The following is a 24,081-nucleotide window of genomic DNA, read 5'->3' as shown; positions in this document are numbered from 1 at the left end:
AGATTATGTTTTCCAACCACAGTGAAATTAAGTTAGAAATCAACAACAGAAAGATATCTAGAAAATCCCCACAGTATTTGGAAATTATTTACACTTCTAAATAACCCCAGGAACAATGAACAAATCAAAATGGAAATTTCAGGGTGTTCTGAACTGAATAAAAATTAAAATGATGTATCAAAATTAGATAGCTGTTGTTAAAAGCAGTGGTTAATGGAAAATATATGAACTAAATGCCTTATTAGAAAATAGAGTTTCAAATTAGTGGCATTAGATTATGTCAGAAAGTTAGGAAAAAAAGATCATTAATTTGAAAGCAGAAGAAAGGAGTAATAAAGATACGAGCATGAATCTATGAAATAGACATCAGGGATACAATAGAGAAAAATTAATGGAATCACAGGCTACTTCTTAAGAATATTGGTAAAACTGATAAACTTCTAGGTAGACTGAACAAGAAAAGAGAAGAAACAAATAACCAAAATAAATGAAAGAGGTGCACATCACTGCATATTCTGCAGACAGTAAAAGAGAATAGTGGAATACTATAAACAACAGACAATTATTTTGAAAGCCAAAGGTTATTGAATGTAAGTGATGAAAAGATAAGCTGTGTATTTCTATATTAAAGAAATAATTTTTTAGTTTCAAACTTATGCACCAAAAAATAAAATCAATAGTAATAAAGTTTATTGGTGAGTTATACCACGCATTTAAGGAAGAAATAATACCAATTCTCTACAAATTTTCTCAGAAAATTGAAGAAATAAAACTTGCAAATTTACCCTGTGAGACCAACATTACACTGAAACCAAAAGAAGAAATATATATTTCAAGAAAAGAAAACTATAGACCAATATTCCTTATGAATAATAGAAGGAAAAATTGTCAGAATTGGGGCAAGTTGAACGATGCAATACATGTAAAGGACTATACCTCATTGACAAGTGGGATTTGTTCAGGACTGAAGGATTGGTTTAGTGTTTGGAAATGAATATAATTCATCATAGTAACAATTTAGACAAGAAAAGCCATAAGACTAGCTCAATAGATGAAGAAAAAGAATTTGACAAAAGCTAGTATCTATTTATGGCAAAATGTCTCTCAGTAGCTAGGAATAGAAAGAAATCTTTTTATCTTGATGAAGCTCATTTATGAGAAACCTGCAAATATTTATAATAATTAATAGTGAAAGACAATCCTTTTCTTCAAAGATCAGGGACAAGCAAGGATGTCAGGCCTCACTAAGTTTTTATTAAACATTAGTGATCTCAACCAGTGCTATATGGCAAGAAAAAGAAATAAGCAGACAAACTGGAAAGGAAGAAACAAAGCTGTCTTTTGGTATATATGACTGATTGTCTATTTAGAAAATCCTAAGTACTCTACCAAAAAATAGGTGCTAGAATCAAGGGGTCAGATCATTTAGCAGTATTACATGGTACGAGGCAAACATGCAAAAATCAATTGTAGAGGCTTCCCTGTTGGCTCAGTGGTAAAGAATCTGCCTGCCAATGCAGGAGACATGGGTTCAGTCTCTGATCTGGGAGATCGCACATGCTGCAGAGTAACAAAGCCCCAGTGCCCCAATTACTGAGCTTACATGTCCTAGAGCCTGTGCACTGCAACCGGAGAGTAGCCCCACTCGCCACAACTAGAGAAAAGTCCATGCAGCAACAAAGCCCGGCACAGCCAAAAACAAATAACTAAATTATTTAAAAAATCAATTATATTTATTAGTACCAGCAACACACAATTGGAGATATAAATTAAAAAATGATTATGTAAGAGCATAAAAGGTGGAATATTAGAGGGAAAGTAGATAAAAGATACAGAAAACTACAGAAGATCACTGGGAAAAATTAAAGAAGTAGAGAGATATACTATGTTTATGAATCAGCTAAGTAAGTATTAGGATATCAGTTGTCCCCAGCTTATGGAATGAGTGCAATATAGTTATAATTTTGGTTGGCATTTTCATAGGAGTTGGCAGATTGTAAAATTTATATGGAAAATCAAGGGATATGGAATAGCCATAGCAGTTTTAAAAAGAAAGGCAGTGTTGGAGAAATTATCAGGCTACAGTGATCAAGACACTATGTTATTGGTGAAAAGATAGTCATACAGATCATTAGGAGACACTAGAGTGTACAGAAATATAACATACATATAGAGGCAATTGGTTTTAATCAAAGTTGCCCCAAAAATTCAGTGAACAAAGGAAAATCTTTTGAACTAATGATGTCATAGGAAGAAAAATACTTTTCAGCCTCTACAAGACATTATATATGAAAAAAAAAAAAATGTAATGAACTATAGACCTAAAACAAAGAACTGAAACTTTAAAAATTCATGGATAAAACAGAAAATTTTAGGGTTCTGAATTAAGAAAAGATTTTTTAAGTTCCACAACAAACTGGCACAGATTAAACAAGGAAACTTTAATAAATTGGACTTCATCAAAATGAAAAGTTTGTTTTTGAAAAATTCATACAGATTAATTAAAAAGGCACACCACAGATTTGGAGAATATAATAACAAAATATGTGTCACAAAAGGGAATTATATGTAAAATGTATATAGAATTTGTATAATTCAGTAGTAAGACAAATAACCTATCTCAACAGATTGCAACACCAAAGAAGATAAACATTGAAAATAACTACATTAAAAGATGCTTGATGTTACTGGTCTAAATTAGGACTAATGAAAATTTTAACTAGAGATGCCACTAGAAGAACTAAAGTTAAAAAATACAGCCCATATCCAAGTGTGAATGTGAACCTAGAATGTGGACCTAGAACTTCGTTCCACTACCACTGAATATGTAAAATATTACATACATGTAAAACTGCTATGGCTGTTCCATATCCCTTGATTTTCCATATAAATTTTACATATTCACTGGTATATGTAGTGCCTTTGGAAAATTGTTTTTTTCTTAAAAACGTATACCATACAGCCTCACCAATTCCTTGCGGTTCTTGACTCAAAAGGAATGAGAGCATATGTCCACACAAAGCCACATCCAATAATATCTGCAGCAGCTGGAACAGGTTAATGTATAAATAAGTTGTGTTCTGCCCACACAGTGGGATCCCACTCAGCAACAAAATGGAATGTATTGTACATACGAGTGAAGGTCAAAATAATTGTGCTGATTGCAGGAAAGCAGACTAAAATGAGTACATGGAATATAATTTTGATGTATATAAATCTCTGGAAAATACAGAGTAACCATGGTTGCTTGGGAATGATTAGGGAGGGGAGTGAGGGATGAAGAAAGTTTTGGGGTGATATGCAGATACTGATTGTGGTGATACAGTCATGGATGTATACATATGTGAAGCTTGTAAAATTTTACACTAATATACAGTATATTGTACATCAGTTATATCTTGGTAAATCTGTTAAAAGATAAAGAATCATGTTTGAATAGTTTCTATATGTGGTGATATTTTCATAATTTAGGCACATATAGTGGCTAGTCTTAACAGCATTCACTAATTTTGTCTTTTGAAATTGGCCAAGAGCAAAGAATGTTTTATTAGTGTATTTAACATTTCACATTTACTTCTTAGCAGAATTTCACTTAATTTTCAAAAGTCACTTTTTTTTCATCCTTGTTACTTGGCAAGGAATGTCTCAAGCTGTTTTTGCTGTAGGTGTAGTGATAAATGAAGAGATTGAGCACAAGAAATTAAGGGTATTTCTGAAAATTACTTTGTGGATTAAAATTGTTAGTATTTACAGTCTTGAAACCCTTGTTGTGAAATAGTAAGTACCACAGAAAAATCATGAATTAGTTTTTTTATCTTATTTAAAACTTTTGCATTTATTCTTTATCATAGATGATAGAATTTATTATGCTTAAATAAAATCCATGTTTTTTTAAATGTTTTCTAAAACTTAGCATTTTTATGTTAGACTTTATGTACTTTCTGATTGCTGTAGTGGATTTGTAGTTTTTAAATCAGATAAATATTTGGAATCAGTTTTGTTTCCTTACATCTATTTCTTAAGACTCCTTTTTTGATGCATTTTGAGAGCAGCTGTTTCTATATTAATTGATTATACTGGGCATCAACTGTACACACATACACATGCCCACAAAACTGCAAACTTGAAAGTTTTTTCTAATATTTAAATGGTATATATAAGCTTTGTTAAAATTTTTATTTCAAGAGCTAACCATAATAACAACTACTTGGCTGATTTGTTATCATGTTTCACTAAGATAGGTGAATTACAATCTTATAAAACATTTTCTTATTTTAAAATGAATTATTTATGATATTCGATTGTTTTTGTTCCATCTGGAGTATTTGGTTTAATCAACCAGAAAGAATTGAATGCTTGTTTTGTGTAGCAAAAAGTTGTGAAGGATATACAGATATTCTTGTCTTTGGGAAACTTAACAGTTTATCAAAAAATAAAAGTGAACTTACAAAAGGAACCCTGGAAGGATGATAATGTTAGTCTGATAATTAGGATTATCACATAACAGTTTCAGTTAGTGATTCATTCCTAAATGAAAAACATTAATTTCAGTTGATGTGGAGTTTGACAAGATCATTGACTTGGAGGGGCCTGGGAAGACTTCATGGTGGAGGAGGGATTTTTTGCTTAAATGGGTTTATTGAGGGTGAAGTACTTAAATAGTGCCTGGTACGTGATTAAACACTCATTGAATGTTGGCTCTTGTTATTGCTGTTCTCAGCAGCAGCTGGGCTTTGCTGAATGGGAAGAATTATAATAAACAGACATAAATGAGGATATTCTTGGCTGGGTAATGACATGATTTGCTGTGAATATATGGCATTTATGCTAAAATTGTGAGCTTAAGCTAGATGCTCTGCTGTTTCCATGTTTGACTCCTTTCTGACTCCTAGCTGAAACCAACACTCTTCTTTTTCTATAATATGATGCTGGACTCATTCTTAAGCTATATTAGTTAAATTTCTGGTTAATTTTTAAATGAGTATCCCTTTACCAGTAAAAAATTTAATTTCACTTAAGAATTTTCTTTCTTTTTTTCAATAGGAGCATCGGAATTTGCCTTTTATGCGTGAGCTTCGATATCTATTTGCACTTCTTGTTGGTACTAAAAGGAAATATGTTGATCCATCAAGAGCAGTTGAGATTCTTAAAGATGCTTTCAAATCAAATGACTCCCAGCAGGTAGCTTTTTTGTGCTTATTTGTTTATTATCTATTTTTATTTTAATTTTTTCTTCCTTAAGCAGTGTTTTTAAAAGATAAATGAAAATAACATTTCTATTATCAAAACAATTCTTATTTTTATAAGAATAATTTGGAACCATTTAAAATATGATTATTTGGAAGATTTACTTTTAAATTAAAAAACAGTGATCTTGATAGTATATGATAAATCAAGCTGTAATTTTAATTAAAATTACTAAATGAAAGTAACAGATAAAATGAAAAATGTTCATAAGTGTGTAATTAAAAGTCTTCACCAAGGTGTGATAACCCAGTGTCAGCATAGTATATGTGCTTTGGATATGCCTGTTTTTGCTGGCAGAAACTCCTACTCAGAAAGGGTTTCTCAATGTTTCTGAATGGTATTAACTTTGTCACTGTTTCTTTTATTTCCCAATCTTTATGTAGTGCTGTTTGGTTACTTTTTATCAATTTATTAAAAAGAATATTGGAAATTTTCCTATAAAAGTAGAAAATGTCTACAAACATACCAACATTTTTACATATAATTTGAGAAGTTAGAGAAATTAAAGGAAAGCAGAAGAGAAGCAAAGAAAGTAGCAGAGGATAATAGCAACAATATTGAATAAGATGATAGTAATGTAATGGGCAGAAAATAAAGAGGATACTTGAGATTTTAAAAATTCCACTACATTTGCAGTGTAGTTGTTGTAGTGCTTGCATATATATCTGTTTTCTGGATGTATGGAGAGGGTCTTTGGCAGAGAATTCTGAAAGGTGTCTGATTTTGCCACTGCTTTTCCTGTGCTTTTTAAAAAATGCTTTTAATGGCAAAGATAAATGAACAAAAAAGGTGGTCATTATCAGAATTTGCTTATGTTTGTTGTTGTTTTCAATTTTACCTCCCCACCCGGACATTTTCTTCTGAAGAGCATTGGATAACTAGGAAACCTTTTTCTTTCTTGTCAGATATAGCCTTGCAGGGTAAGTAACATTATAGAAAAATCTGGCAAGTCGTTTTAAGGTACTATATTAGTTAGGACAGCCATAACAAATGACCACAAACTGAGTGATTTCAAAGCAACAGAGAATGATTCTCCCATAGTTCTAGAAGCCAGAAGTTCAAAATAAAGGTGTTGGCTGAACGAGCCGTGCTTGCTCCAGTGGCCCTCAAAGATAATCCTTCCTTGCCTCCACCATCTGGTGATTCCTGGTGTTCCGTGGCTTATGGTTCCAGTCTCTTTGTGTTGATATGACCTTACCCCCGTATGTCTGTGCGCCTGCTCCTTCCCCCTACCCCCCACCTCTTACAAGAGTACCCATCACTGGATTTAGGGCCTGTCTTAATCCAGAATGGTCTCATCTTAAGATCCATAGTTTCTTTACATCTGTAGAGACACTTCTTCCAAATACAGTCACATTCTGAGGTTCCAAGTGGACATATATTTTGACAGGCCTCAATTTAACCCACTACGGGTGGTATGGATGTTTATAACTAGCTTTTTGTGTTAAGTTTGGTTGTCTTCATATGGCTTTGGAATGATTTATTTATGCTTCCTAGACCTTAGTTTCAACATTTTAAAGGTAAATCACTTGTCCTAGATGCTCTTCAAAAAACTTCTACCTGTGGAAATGTATAACAGTAAGTTTGTTTTATATTTAGGGCTACTTTCATAAAAGCAAGTTGCTTACACTTACTTATCTGTCTTTGGGCAGTCATAGTAAGACTTGCTTTATCTTCCCTCTCAACCCCACTCTTCATGCAGGTTCTATACAAACCTGTTTGCTGTATTCCAGGTCTTGTTGAAAGAAGTTTATGGTAGTTTATGAGTACAACTGCCATTGCTTTACTCCTGTGTAACTATGTCAGGTGAGCTAGAACCAACAGAAGGGATTGTGGAAGGTGAACTTATGCTGGTTCTGATTGGAGACTCAGTTTGAACTTCAGAGGTGGTTGACCTTGATAATCAGGGAGTCAGTTATTGATTAGACTCAACCTATCCAAGTTAACATATATCTTAGTAAGATTAGATATGGCTTAAAAAGTGGTGTGTAACAGTTGAATTGAGAAAATGAATTGTTTAAAAGCTCATATTCCTTCTAAGAGAGAAGCCAGTAATAAATCTTTGTATAAGGAAGAACTCTTTGGTAATGTGGGACCTTCGTTATATAAAGATTCATTAGAGAACTCTAGGGGGAGGTAATAACTCTTTTTAAAAATCTCATTCATGAGTATGAGTTTTTATATATATCAATAGATATACATATATATTTTTTCTTCCTAAAGTGAAACTCAGTCACATAATTATGAATATAATACTTGTTTTTCTCAAATACTGATTTTATGTTCTTGTTAAGTTATAAATATTTCTTGCATTTGATGTGAAACATTTCATATGATACCTTTGTGAGGGGTCAGTTAATTATACATTAGAAAAGACTAGCTGTAACTTTTATGTTGCAGTGTTTTCATTAGTAGGCTCAAATATCAATAAGACATTTTTTTTTCCCCCACAGCAAGACGTGAGTGAGTTTACACACAAATTATTAGATTGGTTAGAAGATGCCTTCCAAATGAAAGCTGAAGAAGAGACGTAAGTTACTGTGAAGTTTAGTTTATGGGGTTTAGGAGATTGATAAATAACACTTTTTTTTTTTTTTCTCTCATGTATTCCGTGTCAACAGAGAAATAGGAATCTGAGATAAGTGTATGGAAACCCAAATGTTATCTGTATATAAGCTTTTTTGAATTTGTGGCCACAAATGCTGAGGTTTAAAACAAAAGTGAAGCTTCAACCCTTTAGCTTTCAGTCCAGCTCTAGTGTTCCTGGCTCTTAGTTCAATCCAGACTCAAGTTACTGTTGCTAAAGACTGTAGCAGAAACTTTGGATGATGTCATAAATGGAGGAAATCATCATGGTTTTAATTCTGCCAGGATGTCTATCATTAAGGGCCAATTTTTTTTTTATTAGACAACTACTTATAAACTTACGTTGGAAGAAATCTCTCCAGATTATGGCACTAAATCTACAATATCTGAGGGAAAGATTCTGTTGTGGGAAACTTAGAATGTATCATTGAAAGCTGCTTCCTTTTTGGAATGTTAAGAAGTTTATGATGCTAACAGTTGTGGTCTGGTACTCTTCTTTTCTGTTCACCAAAATTCTTAAGTTGCAGTTTTCTTATAAACGTCAGTTTACTGGCCTTCAGTGCTGCATTAAATATAAGCTATCTTTCTAATAACATATTTTCATGCCACAATGGTTGCTACCATAGCATTTTGCTATGAAATTGGTTAGACTTGTGAAACCTGCTTTCTAGGTATTTTCTTTCTTTATGTTAGTTTCATTTGGTAAATCTCCCCATCCTGATGCTGAACTGAATCTGCTGTTGATGCTTTCTGAAACCTGAGTTCCAGCTCCAGTAAAGATCATCATGTCTATGATAAGCTGTTTTCTCAACTTTTGAATGTTCTAGGCCTTTAGTATATTTCTTTCTGCTCTTTTTTTTTTTTTTTTGGATGGGATAGTTCTTTAAGGTGCAGTTACATTTTCCCCCCATTCTTTTTAAGGAGGTCTTGGCTGAATTCTTAATAGTTTAACCTGCTTCTAAACCTCTACCTTGTATGGAACCAGTTCTGTTTGATGGCCAAGTGTCTTCTCTCTCTTGTTGCTTGACTTTGTTTTCTGCCCTATCCCTCTATGCTGTCTTAATAGGTCTGTCATAATGAGAGTTAGTGAAATATGAGTTAGGAGTGTGCCCAAGTAGTTTATTATTCATACAGGCATTGCCCACCTTCACCTCTTTTGTGTTGCAGAAGTCCACCAGGGTTCTGTCCTGTCAGACCAAGAGATAGCCTGTGTGTGAACTTTATCTGCAATTGTCCATCCTGGCTCCTCTCTAGTAAAATTCATGTTCCTTGTACTTTTCCTTAGAGTTCCAACCCCCAAAATTTATTGAGCATATTTCCTCAGAGTGTGAATGCTATCTGTATCCCCATCTATGGAAGCTGAGTCTCTTTGGAGTTATCTCTATAATTCTTTGAGTACTTTACCCTGAAGTCCCTAGTTCCTCCTCTGAAATCTGTCCAGACTTTCTGTAATCACCTCATGTAGTAGCCTCTGTTCAACACAGCTCCCTGATGGCTGTCTCTCTCTAGACTGCCACTTGGCTGTTTCCTGAATCCTGGTTATTTCTGAAAGGATCATTCTTTTCTGGTTTTGGAGATCTTCCCTTATTTTACTCATTTTACTTCTAAAAAATTTTTTTGGGTTGGAGTGTCAACTTTTCTGGTCTAATAACTAATAAGTTACCAAAGATCAAATTGCCAACATGCGCTGGATCATCGAAAAAGCAAGAGAGTTCCAGAAAAACATCTATTTCTGCTTTATTGACTGTGCTTAAGCCTTTGACTGTGTGGATCACAATAAACTGTGGAAAATTCTGAAAGAGATGGGAATACCAGTCCACCTGACCTGCCTCTTGAGAAATCTGTATGCAGGTTAGGAAGCAACAGTTAGAACTGGACATGGAACAACAGACTGGTTCCAAATCGGGAAAGGAGTATGTCAAGGCTGTATATTGTCACCCTGCTTATTTAACTTACGTGCAGAGTACATCATGAGAAACGCTGGGCTGGAAGAAGCACAAGCTGGAGTTAAGATTGCTGGGAGAAATATCAATAACCTCAGATATGCAGATGACACCACCCTTATGGCAGAAAGCAAAGAAGAACTAGAGAGCCTCTTGATGAATGTGAAAGAGGAGAGTCAAAAAGTTTGCTTAAAGCTCAACATTCAGAAAACAAAGATCATGGCATCTGGTCCCATCACTTCATGGGAAATAGATTGGGAAACAGTGGAAACAGTGGCAGACTTTGTTTTGGGGGCTCTAAAATCACTGCAGGTGGTGACTGCAGCCATAAATAAAAAGATGCTTACTCCTTGGAAGGAAAGTTATGACCAACCTAGACAGCATATTAGAAAGCAGAGACATTACTTTGCCAACAAAGGTCCATCTAGTCAAGGCTATGGTTTTTCCAGTAGTCATGTATGGATGTGAGAGTTGGACTCTAAAGAAAGCTGAGCGCCGAAGAATTGATGCTTTTGAACTGTGGTGTTGGAGAAGACTCTTGAGAGTCCCTTGGACTGCAAGGAGATCCAACCAGTCCATCCTAAAGGAAATCAGTCCTGAATGTTCATTGGAATGACTGACTGATGCTGAAGCTGAAACTCCAGTACTTTGGCCACCTGATGTGAAGAGCTGACTCATTTGGAAAGACCCTCGTGTTGGGAAAGATTGAAAGCAGGAGGAGAAGGGGAGGACAGAGGATGAGATGGTTAGATGACGTCATCGACTCAATGGACATAAGTTTGAGTAACTCCGGGAGTTGGTTATAGTCAGGGAGTCCTGGAGTGCTGCAGTCCATGGGGTCGCAAAGAGTCACACACAACTGAGCGACTAAACGGAACTGAACTAACAAGTTTTCTCTTTCCTTTCTCTAAAACTGTTTTAAAAGAATCTAGAACTTTCCTATTTCATCTGAAATCACAAGCCTTACTTGAAGCGCTTCTCATTTATTTCTCAGTAGTTTTGTTTTTGCTTTACTCTTTATGGAGCTAAAACTTTTTAAAGTTTAAAAGATTGGGAAGCACTGAGTACTGTATCAGTTGCTCTACATCTTTGAACTCTTTCTGTACCAACCTGATTCCTGAGGCTGCGGTGTCCCTGATACAAGTTTTCTTTGATGATGTCTTTTGGCCTTTGATATTTGTGATATTCGCGTCAGTCTATCTTTTCTTCATACAAGTGGTGGATATATCATTTCTATTATAGAAGTCTCAGGTGTTTTAAACTGGTCTTCACTTGTGTTCCTTGCACTTTTGTTGATAACAACAGTCTGGGTCCCTGAGATTCAAAGATTAAATGCACAGTAAAGAATAAGACCTCTGAGAGTTTGCAAAGAAGGACAGGGTAAAGAATTTCTGGAAAATTTGTCAGCCTGATTCCTTAGGGAAGGTCAGTGCATCCTGCAGGTCAGTGGAGAGAAGACCAAAATTTAGATACAAAGAATTGATAAGATACTTGGAAAGAGCATTCAGAATTAGTACAGCTGCTCTTACACAGTTTCTTCTGTCAAAGACATCAACCTGGTACGTCATTGCTCTTTCTGTGTAATATGTGTGTGAAAATAAGGAGAGAATCCAGGAATGTTGTTTTTCTGTTGGGTTAGCCAAAAAGTTCTGTAAGATATCACAGAAAAACCCGAACAAACTTTTTGACCAACCCAGTAAACGGGAGTATGATGCATGAAAATGGAGGTACTAATCTTTATGTCTAAAGATTCGTGGACTTTTACATCAAGAGTGACAGTCTTTCTGTTCTTCCTCTTCCCCATATCAGATGACAGAGGCTTCATCTCATCCCAGCCTTCTGGGATCACCACATCAATGAAAAATATATTGGCTCTCAAAGTTACAGACCAGAAATGACACACATTACCTCCACTCACATTTTGTTGTGCAAAGCATAAAAACAACAATGACAAAAAAAAAAAAAGAAAGAAAGAAAATAACCAAGTATTGAAATGTGAAAAAAATTGAAACTTTTTTGCACTGTTGATGGAAATGTAAAATGGTGCAGCTGCTGTGGAAAACATTATGGTTATTCCTTTAAAAAATTAATAGTAGAATTATCATCTGATAGAGGGACTCCTTTCACAGTGTATACATACATCAAATCATTATGTTGTATACTTCGAGTATCTTACAATTGTTTGTCAATTGCATTTATAAAGATGGAACAGCAAAAATTAACCACGTGATGATCCAGCAATTCCACTGCTAAATTTAAATCCAAAAGCATTTATGGCAAGGTCTCAAAGAGATGTTGCACACTCATGTTCATAGCAGCATTCTTCACGATGACAAATGTTGAAAGTCACTGATTATGTCCATGGATGAATGGAAATACAAATGTGGTATACATATACAATGGAATATCCTTAGCAAGTAAGGAAACTCTGATGCTACAACATGGATGAACCTTGAAAACATGGTGCTGAGTGAAATAAACTGGTCACAAAAAGACAACCACTGTATTTCACTTATACGATGTGTTTAGAGTTGTCACTTTCAAAGAAACAGAAAGTTGGAATGGCGGTTACCAGGGCCTGATGGGAGGAAGGAATGTGGAATTGTTTAATCGGTTTCTCAAGCTGAAATTAGTTCTAGAGGTTGGTTCCACAACAGTTGTGAATATACTTAACACTGCAGAACTGTACACTTAAAGATGGTTAAGATGGTATATTTTATATTGTGTGTATTTTATCACAATTCAGGTTTTTTTTTTTTTTTTCAAATTTAAATAGAAAGTAGATCGGAAAGTGCTTCTTACTATGTATCTGAAAGTAGAAGGCTGGAAATCTTTTTGTACAGCACTAATAACCACCATGCTACCTCAGAATTGTTGGAAGGCTTAAGTGAAGTATTTCCCTCCAGTTGTTTTATGGTTTAAATGGGGGTGCATGTAACACATCAAGAGACAAATAGTATCTTTCTCTCTTTTTAAAAAGTAAATCAGTTTTATTAATTTAAACACAAAATTTATGAAGAAAAAGTCTCTGTACAGTTGTGGATAAAACATACTTTTATATACCAAAGCCAAGATAAACTTTGTGTTTTTAGATCACAGGGTACAAAATATTAAAGACAAAGTTAAAAATTTCTACTTGCTTCAGGCCAAAAAAAAAAAAAAAGAAAACAAATTTATATGTTAAAGAATTTGGAAAATTCACAGATGCCTAATTTTACCAGCAACATGAAACTTGACAAAAGATTGGCGTACCTCTTTAGCTACTTGATTCAAAACTGGTATTTTTTTATTTCACTGGTAATGGCCAGTGTGCAAGAGTGGTTTTTCCTCCTTCTCAGCAAGTCCAAATAAGCATGTATTGTATGACTAAAAGCCCTACATGATAATGAAATGATCAGGCACTTTGTGAATACAAACTAGGTTCGTATCTTCTTACAGTGAGGTCCCACATAGTTTTTAACCCTTACAGCAGCTTTGTGAGTTTAATATCCTCAGTTGACATGTGAAGAAAGAGAATAAATTTAAGTATCTTGGCTCAACACTAAATAGCAGAGCCAAACACATAATGACCACATAAACGTTACTGTCTTGGCATCTATTATTGTTCTTTTAATGTTTTCTCTATTGCAGTTTTAAAAATTAAAAATTGTAGTCACATTTATAATTTTAATGTGATTTTTAGGGATGAAGACAAGCCAAAGAACCCCATGGTAGAGTTGTTCTATGGAAGATTCCTAGCTGTGGGAGTGCTTGAAGGTATAGTTGCATATTTACTTCTTTACTACAACTGAGATATTATTCATTGTTAGGTCCTTTGTCACATAGTGACTTTATTTGTGAAATGGTTTTTAATTTGACTTCCTATGTCTGGTGGTTTCTGTTAACATTGCTAATGCTAATCATTTATATAGAAAGCAAAGAATTACATGCATAAAGGAAAGTGCAGAGTATATTATCACATGCTAATTAATACTCAGTTAATGTTGATCTGATGTTGTTTCCTTGGGAAAAGTTCTGTGATACTGTGAATTGTTAAGGTGGCAGTTGGTGCCCTTTTAAAAAATAATATTGGAGTTTAATGCTGAGCTTGCTATGATGATCACTGTTTTTGAGGGTTTCATGTCTATGCAAGTTAAAAGCTATACTTAGCAATTTAGCATAGTTCCCATTTAGGGGGTGATTATAAAATTCTTTAGAATATAGTTTTCAAGGAAGATTTGTACTCTTATCTTTAAAAAAATCAGTTAAAAGTGGTAATATTCTTATTAGTCAAAATCCAGCCTAAAGAGTTACTCTTTGGTTTTCCTAACAGGGCAGGAAAACTGACTCATAAAATATATGTCAAGTAATAAAATCACTTAAGTTTCAAAGCATGCATTTTTGAAAAACTATCTTTCCCAAATGGTCCTATGGATCAACTTTTGAAAGTTCGGGGATTTGCTTTTTCTTGAAGATCTTAAGTGATGGATTGCCATGAAGTTTTGTTTGAATGTGATTTTATAGTTTGAGATTTGGAAAAAGGCAGAGACTAACTTGGGATTTAGATGCGCTAAAGGTTATACTGAGCTGTCAGTACATTTTGTTTGCCTCAAATGCTAAATATTCATTATATAAAGAGTGGGATATTTTATATAGTGAATTGTATTCCTATTTAGGATGTCCATACTGTCATACTAGTTTTTATTTGAAGTAGAACACTATCTGTAGAAGTTGAGGAGCTCTAATCAGTTTGTGACTGTGCATTGTTGATAATATTGTACAGGTCATGAGCACGTCTATCTTTATTACGTGGATTCTTAGAAGGAATTATTAACATTTCTCCATCAGTGTTGAAGTCTTTGTACTTGGTTTTGGTATGTTGTTTCAATGTTGCTGTGCTGTATAAATGTAATTTCGGTGCATTTCCAGGTGAACTGTGTATTTGCTTTGTTAACAATATATTTTAGAGCACTTTCTTGTCATTTTTACATATATCTTCCTAGTGCATTTTTTTAGACTAGTGACTCTGAGGTAGGGTAATTTTCAGTTTGTTTACTAAAGTCCTCTGTTGCATAAGTTCATTCAACTCTACCAGAACTTCCAGGCCGTTGATCCCTCCATTCTGTTCTCAGCCTTTTCCTTTCCTTCCTTGTCCATTATGATCCTCCTTATACATTGCTGAAACTCTTTTTCCCCTTTCCCTTCTGGTACCCCCTCTCTGACTAGTCTCTGGCCCTCGTGGAATTATGTTCTTCTCTCTGCGTGTACCGAGAACCTGACTGTTGTTAGGAGGAAATCACTCAAATGGGCTAATTGTAGTGTATCATGAAGTTGCAGTGACTCTGAGCTTCACTAGTCCCAATCCCGTAACCCTCCCTGGCACTCATCTTTGTCTGTCTTCATCCCTGTCTTCTTTCCCATTTTCTGCAATAGCAATTTCCAGTTTCTCTATGTTTAATATAATTTCTTTGTCTCTTCATTTTCTGAAAAAGTCCTTACCTCAGATTTCATAGATTTACATTGAAATTTATGAAACCTAACTGTGGATCCTGGCTAAGGCCATGGATCTAATTTTGTGCTTATAATTTTTTTTTTTTAATCATAGTTCTTAAAAGTGACTTCCTCAGATTTATGAGCTTTAGGCTTCCCAACCTGGATCCATTACAACCACCACCACATTCTTTTCTTTGTCACTCCAGGTAATAAAGGAATTATTTTGTCTAATATCAGTTGGCTGTGTGTGCTAAGAATCTCATCTTTTCATGCTTTCTCTCAGGTCTTTTTCTATCCTTTATCTTGCTTTTATTTCTGTATCTTTCGCTTCTTCCTTTCACTGTGTCGTTCACATCAATGTTTAGACATGATCTGGTATTTCATATCTTTAAAATTAAAAAAAAAAAAATCCCTTCACATGTTCTTTTTCAGTTAATCTTATTCAGACATAATCTCCTTTATTTAAAGATAGGATCTTGTTTTTATCTGCTATCTCTCCATTTATTTGACCTATCCCATTTTTATTTCTGGCTCCAGACCTCTTCTAAAAGGGGGCTTTTGAAGGTTATTGATTTCCTAAATGTGTTAGTCCATTGGAAGTCCATTGGATCCCTCTCAATTCTCATTGAATTCTTATCAACTATTAATGCTGTTGACTGCAGGTCCTTCTCCTCCTCCTCCTCCTTTTACCTGCTTTTTCGTTGAAAATACTTCTTTAGCTTCTAGTGCAGCATATTATCTTGGCTTTCTCTTGCCTCTGTTGATACTTTTTAGGAATTATATTTGTAGTTTCTTTCTATATCTAAATGTAAGAGAGCCTTGGGACTCAGCTTAGATCCTCTTCCTCTTCTTGTTTACTAATTCCTTGGGCAATCTTATTTACTCCCTTGATTTCCTGCTATGAATAAGCTACTACTTATTCAGTTTATAGCTTCACATCAGTCTTAGTTACTGACTTATTTATGCCTAGCTCTTCTCAACATAAAATATCATGGGCCATTCTAAGCCAATGGTTTCCCTGCTACCTTAACACAAAAGTGAAAAAAAAAAAAAAAAAATCCTCTACTGTTCCTTCACTGGTGCCCTTTTCAGTACTTAAAAATCAATTCAGTTGTTTATGCTTAAAATCTGAATATCATTCTTGGTACTTTTCTTTCTTTTCTATTCCCCATCCTGCCTATGAACCAGTCAATCAAGTCCTATTGGTGTTTCCTTTTGTATATATTTATAAATGTGTGTATGTGTTACTTCATCTGTTTTTATACACTTTTATTATTAATTCCCAATTCCATTCTGCTTTTATTTATAGATGGATTCTGTATAGTCACATACCAGCCTTATCACTTAACAGAAACCATAAGGATTTTTCTGAGATGTAAATCTTAGCCTCTATTCCTATATTTAATTATGCAGCAGTTTTCCATTATAGTCAGAATATACTAGGAAAAAAATCCTTAACAAGGGCTTACTAGACTTGGTTAAGAATTGTGTTTTGATTTTGCCACCTAACTCTTCATTGTCATGTCCATGTTGCTCCCCTAAGCTATACTTCCTTTCCCTTAATTCTTTAAACATGCCAAATTCTCTGCAGCCTGAAAGTTTCTGCCTGTACTGTTCTTGGCCAGGGATACTCTGGCTCTCCAATTCTGGCCTAGCCACCTCCTATTCACCTTTGCAGTCTCAGCATGAATGTCATTTTCCTGTGGAAGTCTTCCTTGCTTTTCTCTCCAGCCCTAAAGTCTAGATTTGCTCCCCTTCCATGTCTTCTCACAGCACTCTATCTCACCACACCTTTTCTGACATCTGTAATAATATTTGTTCATAGCTGTATGTGCAATTAATGTGCATATTGCATTTTTCCAAGAGGCTAAAAGTTTCCTCAGCTCAGAGACCCTATAACTTTTGTTTGCTGCTATGTATGTTCTCAATGTTAGTACAGTATCTTGCCCTTAAAAGGTACTTTTTTAAAGAATAAACATATACACACACATACACAAATATAATTACATATACACATATGAGAGTGTAATTAATATCTATAGCATAGCTGTGTGTGAATATACTTACAAGCATGTAGAAGCCAGTAGGAAAACAATAGTAACTACAGTTGTCTGAAATGTTGTTCAGTTGCTCAGTCATGTCCAACTTTTTGCGGCCCATGAACTGCAGCATGCCAGGCTTCCCTTTCACCATCTCCTGGAGTTTGCTCAAACTCATGTCCATTGAGTCAGTTTTGCCATCCAACCGTCTCATCCTCTATTGTCCCCTTCTCCTCCTGCCTTCAGTCTTTTCCAGCATCAGGGTCTTTTCCAGTGAGTCAGCTCTTCACATCAAGTGGCCAAAATACTGGAGCTTCAGCTTCAGCATCAGTCCTTCCAATGGATATTCAAGGTTGATTTCCTTTAGAATGGACTAGTTTGATATCCTTGCAGTCCAAGGGGCTCTCAGGAGACTCTTCCAGCACCGCAGTTCGAAGGCATTAATTCTTTGATGCTCAGCATTCTTTATGGTTCAACTCTCACATCTGTACATGACTGCTGGAAAAACCATAGCTTTGACTATACAGACCTTTGTAGGCAAAGTAATGTCTCTGCTTTTTAATATGCTATCTAGGTTTGCCATTGCTTTTCTTCCAAGGAGCAAGTGTCTTTTTTAATTTCATGGCTGCAGTCACCACCTACAGAGATTTTGGAGCCTAGGAAAATAAAGTCTGTCACTGTTTCCATTGTTTGCCCATCTTTGCCTGAAACATAAACATTTGTTTCCCCATCTATTTGTCTGAAACATAAACAGGTATAGTTTTTAGGTTGAAGAGATAAATATACATTTATTTACTTTTTAGAAGCTAAAAGGCCATATTGAGGAATATGAATTTCTCCTCTCTTATAGGTAAAAAATTTGAAAATACTGAAATGTTTGGTCAGTACCCACTTCAGGTCAATGGATTTAAAGATCTACATGAATGCCTAGAAGCTGCTATGATTGAAGGAGAAATTGAGTCTTTACATTCAGAAAATTCAGGAAAATCTGGTCAAGAGGTGAGTTTAGCATCTTCATTCCCCTTCCCTATAAGTGTCTTCTACAGTGTTGTGAAGTTAAGGCTCTAACTGTATAGCTACCTAATAATTGAGAGAATAATCAGAAAGTGTTTTTGAATTTAATTATGGTAATTTAGACATTTTGGGGAAAATTGCAGAGTCAATACAGTCTATAATCTACGTTAACTTTTCGTTTAAAGTGTTTTTCTCAAAATTTTATGTTAAAATCGTCATTTAGGACATTGTTCAGTCTTTTAAGACTTTTTCAGTCAAGGTACCAGCCATTACAGCATGCTAGTGCTAGAAGTAAGGAAGGAAAACACTGATGTTAGAGTGGTATTCTGTATAGAGATATGTTAGAATATCAAATATCAAATTTGATATATCAAATATGTTGGAATGTGTCAGGCCCAAGGAGGCAACACCACACTCCTTTTCTTGTAAAATTACTGTGTAATTGCCTGAAAGACAGATGGAAAAACTTGCTTCCTCAAGAAAGAGAATTAAAATAGGTATTACACACCTATTTATCTGTCTCCACTGGCCTCTGTCTTGTAATCTATGTTCATCTCTCGATTCATCTCTCTAGCTCCGTCTGTATATCCTTTCATCCATATGTTCATCCAGAATATTAGAAATGAAAGGATGGATCATGTGCTCCCAAATCAGTCATCATTAAGCAGTTGCTGCTAACTGTCTAGATGTAAGCTCTGTAGGGGTCTTCGTGTGTGCCATTCACCACTCTGTCCCCTGAATAGTATGGTCTCTGTCTTATAACCCTGTTACCAGCAGATAAAAGTACATAATATGTGTTGACTGAGTGAAACGTCTCAGTAATATTAAAAAAGTTTCCAAGGTTTTTATCTTTGAATAGGCACTTAATAATTATTAAGTGATTGCATCTCTGTTTATCTAAAGAGGGACTAGATTCTTATATCTTTGAGAATCAATTGTTTTTATTTGAATTATGTGCTTTTTAAAAAAGATGTAATTTCTAATGCCATCCTCATCTCCTTGTGTCCCCTCACACATTCAAACAAAAAGGAAATAAGTATTTATTATTTTTTGCCTTTTTCTTTTTTTTTGAGAGAGAAAATATTTGAAATAGTTTTTCTATCTATATGCGGTTTAGTTGCTAAGTCATGTCCAATTCTTGCGACCCCATGGACTGTAGCCTGCCGGCTCCTCTGTCCATGGGATTTCCCAGGCAAGAATACTGGAGTGGGTTGCCATGCCCTCCTGCAGGGGATCTTCCCAACCCAGGGATCGAACCCATGTCTCCTACACTGCAGGCAAGTTCTTTACCAACTGAGCCAATGGTAGGTGTGCCTACATCATGTGTCTACATCATAGATCGTCTACTTTACTGATTCTCAGCAGATGCCTAGATTCTACCTCAAAGCTATCAAATCAGAATCTAGGGAAGGGATATGGTACATGAGCGCCAGAGCTCCACAGGTGACTCTGATAATAGACCTTTAATTAAGACTACTTAAATTAAGCTTATTTATCTTACTGATTGGGAAACAGATCCTTAAACTTTAGAACTTTCCAAGGATCCTGAAGTAGAACAGGAAAACAGAGCTTTGTAAAGTGCAGTCTGTTTGCTATTAGATAGAAGAATGGTGGATTTGTGCAGGGAGAGAAGGAATGGCCTTTTCCTTAAAATGTTACAGTAGCTTATAAATGAAACATGATTTATTGGTAAATAATGTAATAAAAAGTAAATAATATTTCATATTCCTAGCTTTTGAAAATATTTTTCTTACATTGATTCTGAATGTCATCATTTATTTTTTAGAAGATTTAGTTTGTTCTCTGTCTTTGGCTTCGTACTCTGACTGCCCTATCCTGCAGTATATATTTTCTGCCTAGATTTTCCCACCTAGCCTAAGGTATACAGTGGCTTATCATCTTCTCTAGTCTCTAAATTCAGTTCCTAAGATAATAGGAACTGAATAATAGCTAGTTCCTCAATAATAGCTCATATGATTACCTGTGATTCCTGGTTCAGTTGCCTGGATTTACTGGACATGGTAGTTTTAATAAGTCAGCCTAGTTTTAAGTGACTATCACTGACCAGAGTAGAATATCTTAAAAGTTTTTAGTAACGCCCTTAAATAATAGTTTCATTCCATTGTGTCCTTCAGAAAAACCTATTTTATTTCTCTATGAACACCAATGAGTAGCATTTTAGGCTTGTTTCTAAATTGGCATAACCCCTGATGTTAATACCTTTTATTTCTTATGCTATTATTTAATAAAAATTATTGATTTTACTTTGATGCAGCCAACATTTTTTTAAAAAATATTTTTTTGCAAAACAGCTGTGGCCAACTAATATAGGAAGACCTCTAGTCTCCAGAATTGCTATGGTAAAACATTCAGTGGGCTATAAGAATTTACATTTCTTTAATGACATACCAAGAATCAACTGAATAAATTAAAAATGACTATATGTAAAATAATTACTTCCAAATTTTTTTCTAAATCATAACTTTTAATTAAATGGTATGCCATTTATAGATGAGTTAATCTCTCCAAGAAACCTGGAACTATTTTTTGGTTGCTTGTTGGTGAGAAAGAATTTCAAGGAGTAAATATCTCACTTCTGGTGTAGGTATTCACTACTAGTTCTATGATATACATCCTTTTGGATGTATACATATAGATGTTTGTATTTGTTCATACTGTTTTGAGACTTGCATTGTTTTTTACTTACCAGTATATTGTGAACATCCTTCCATGTCAATATATAGCTTTACATCATTCTTTTTAGAACCTGCATAGTATCACCATAGCTAGTATTTATGAAATTAAATTGATTTAATTCTTCTGTGAAACTATTGGATAAAGAATTATTTCAAAGAATGTCTTTCTATAAATAACCTTGTGCACTTTGGAATGAAGGATAGTTAGGAATGGAATCTTTAGGTCACAGGGCATACTCATTTAGAAGTGTGTGCTGCTGCTGCTGCTGCTGCTGCTGCTAAGTCGCTTCAGTCGTGTCCGACTCTGTGCGACCCCATAGATGGCAGCCTACCAGGCTCCCCCATCCCTGGGATTCTCCAGGCAAGAATACTGGAGTGGGTTGCCATTTCCTTCTCCAGTGCATGAAAGTGAAAATTGAAAGTGAAGTCACTCAGTTGTGTACAACTCCTAGCGACCCCGTGGACTGCAGCCTACCAGGCTTCTCTGTCCGTGGGATTTTCCAGGCAAGAGTACTGGAGTGGGTTGCCATTGCCTTCTCCCGTTTAGAAGTGTAAGTACTGCCAAATTTCCCTTCATGGTTGTACAAGTTATAGTCAAAATGCTGAGAGAAATTTTATAGAGCTTTAGCTAAAAACTACATTGCAGAAATAATACCTACATGTGTTGTATTAGATATATGTAGGTATTATATAGGAAATAAATAGGGCAAAGGAGTGAAGACAGTCAAATGACTGAAATTGAGTTTTGAATTCGAATTGGAAGTTTTCTCCTCTAAGGCTTAGTTACATCCTAGCTTTGTTTGATGTTCTATAGGGAATTTGCAGTAATAGGTCTGTTTTTTCTTATTCTCCCCCCCCCAATATAAATGTAATCTCACAAAAGCAAGATAGTTAAATCATATTAATAGAAGAATATGCTATTAACTTATAAAAATGACTACATTCTCTCTGGAAAATATTTTAACAGGTCAGATTTATATTTAGAGTAAATTCAGGAGTACTTTTGTTGCCAGTACTGATAATCTAAGTTCTTTTTTACTAACTGCAAAAATCTATTACCCCTGTCCGTTAATTTTATAATGTAGTAATAATACTAGCAATAATGATGATACGTGTTTTGAGATATAGAGAATATAAGCATCATTTTTACCTTTAGTGACCTGTGTTTCACAAAACTCATGGCTTATCAGAGAATTAAGTATAGGTTTTACTAAATGGAAAAATATTTTGAAAGGAAAAAAATGTCTTGTTTTATATTATTTAAAATTCTCTTTTATATACTGCTGTACTTATAATCTAAAATCACAGAGCTCAACACACCTGTAATATTTTTTTTTAACGAATTTAGGGAATATCTGGCTATCTCTTCTTGTCCTGAGCAGCATTAAAATGAAAAAGTGAAACCATGTAGTAGGAAAATCCTGTAGTAGAAAAAAACTGTCATTGCTGTTAGATTAAACAAATCTACACAGAGACATAACATATTATGAACATTCTTTCATAAGATATGGAACCTACTTCCTGGACTGTTTATGGTTTACAGAAAAGCATATGACCAGATTGGGTCATTTCATTTCTGTTGGCCATTGTAGATTTCCATGAATTAAGTATGTTCATTATTTAAAGCTAAACAGTAAGCATACCTTAATAGTTATCTTTAATTTTAAATAGTAACATTTAAACCATTGCAAGGAAAAATGAAGGTAACAGTGTTTGAAATCTACTTTTCGAGTATTATGAAGTTGAATAGAGAGTATCATCCTAAGACATCAAAACTTTCCCTTGTGATATGTGTGGAGTATATTTTAATTCTTAATAGTAACTTTAGGTGTTGATTAAAACCAACTGATAAAAACAAACAAACAAAAAAACACCTTGCCAAAGCAAATAGGCAAACTTTGCTCAAGAAATTTTAAAACTTAAGGGATATTTCTAATATTAGATCTTTAATAACTTTCTCATGTCAGTTTCAGATAATATCCATATAAAACAAATTACTTCAACTTCAGCTATCAGTAGATCAACCAACTCCAACTCAGGAAATCTCAATTCAAGTAATCATTAGCATTTTTTTTTTTTTGTAGCTAAGCTGTGTGGCATGTGGAATCTTAGTTCTCTGACTAGGGATTAAACCCTAGACCTGTGAGTCTTAACCACTGGGCTGCCAGGGAAGTATGAAATAGTTTTGAATAACCATTTACTTTAACTGATTTTGTTTAGTGAAAAGTAGCAACTTACAAAATCATATTCAATTTGCCAAATGTGCATTTTCCTGCTTTTTTTTCCTCTCTTGGATGTTTAAATTAGTATACTGGGCTTATTGAAATTTATGTGGTGACATTTTGTGGCCCTTGAAAATACCGTAAATAATATAGTATGCTGCAATATAGTATGCCTTCTTTTTACAGAAAGACACTGCACAGCTTAAAATAAACATTTAAAAAATACTTGTTACATTATTTTATACTTCTTTATTTGTTGATTCACAAGTTTTTTCATTTTTCTTTCTCTTTAAATAAATATGGTTTATGTAAAGCTTGAATCTGTTTGTTAAAATAATTCTGAAGTTCTGTTGCATTTTTGGCTTAATTGAACAGTTGCCAAAGTGTGGAAGAGTTGCCTCATAGCAAGCAGGCATTCAAATCTTTAAGCACTAGTAATTTTTAAAGTAAATGCTGTATTTGATAGTAATTGATCTCTTTCTTAAATGTGCCAAAATTCTAGTCGGAACATTAAATTTAAAACAAGGAAGTATTAGTTTCTAGCTTTATCCTGAGAATTGTGATCTTTTATGCTATAAATTTTTTTTTTCTTTTGTATATTACAAGTAGCTTCCTCACAGGTTTTTGACAATGTGGTTGATTATATTAAGTATATGTGTCATTCCTGGTAATAACTGTGACATAAGATTGAAGAAGCCAGAAAAATTGAGATACGAAGCCATACTTTCATTGAGTGTTTTTCACTTTGGGTTCAAAATTCTAATGTAAAGAATTACCAATGAAGAAGAATCATCAGAAGATTTTTCTCTTTCCTGTGTGTTATCCTATTGGAATTTTCAAAAGGTGTGAAATACGTTTAGGA

General features: G+C 34.5%; 1 protein-coding gene across 5 annotated transcripts in view; it reads left to right on the top strand.

Moving 5' to 3' along the window:
- USP25 (ubiquitin specific peptidase 25) overlaps window positions 1-24,081 on the top strand; it is a 160,853-nt gene that overhangs the window by 76,658 nt on the left and 60,114 nt on the right. For all 5 annotated transcript variants that reach the window (XM_070367620.1, XM_005898177.2, XM_070367615.1 and 2 more), the window contains 4 exons: window positions 5,044-5,181; window positions 7,701-7,777; window positions 13,459-13,532; window positions 18,138-18,286. In XM_070367620.1, the coding sequence (XP_070223721.1) occupies window positions 5,044-5,181; window positions 7,701-7,777; window positions 13,459-13,532; window positions 18,138-18,286 (438 nt within the window). The remainder of the gene's footprint in view (window positions 1-5,043; window positions 5,182-7,700; window positions 7,778-13,458; window positions 13,533-18,137; window positions 18,287-24,081) is intronic.

Source organism: Bos mutus, chromosome 1 (assembly GCF_027580195.1).
Source record: "Bos mutus isolate GX-2022 chromosome 1, NWIPB_WYAK_1.1, whole genome shotgun sequence".
NCBI classification, from domain to species: domain Eukaryota; kingdom Metazoa; phylum Chordata; class Mammalia; order Artiodactyla; family Bovidae; genus Bos; species Bos mutus.
The sequence above is the reverse complement of the archived record's forward strand: the minus strand, read 5'-3'. Positions and strand labels throughout refer to the sequence as shown.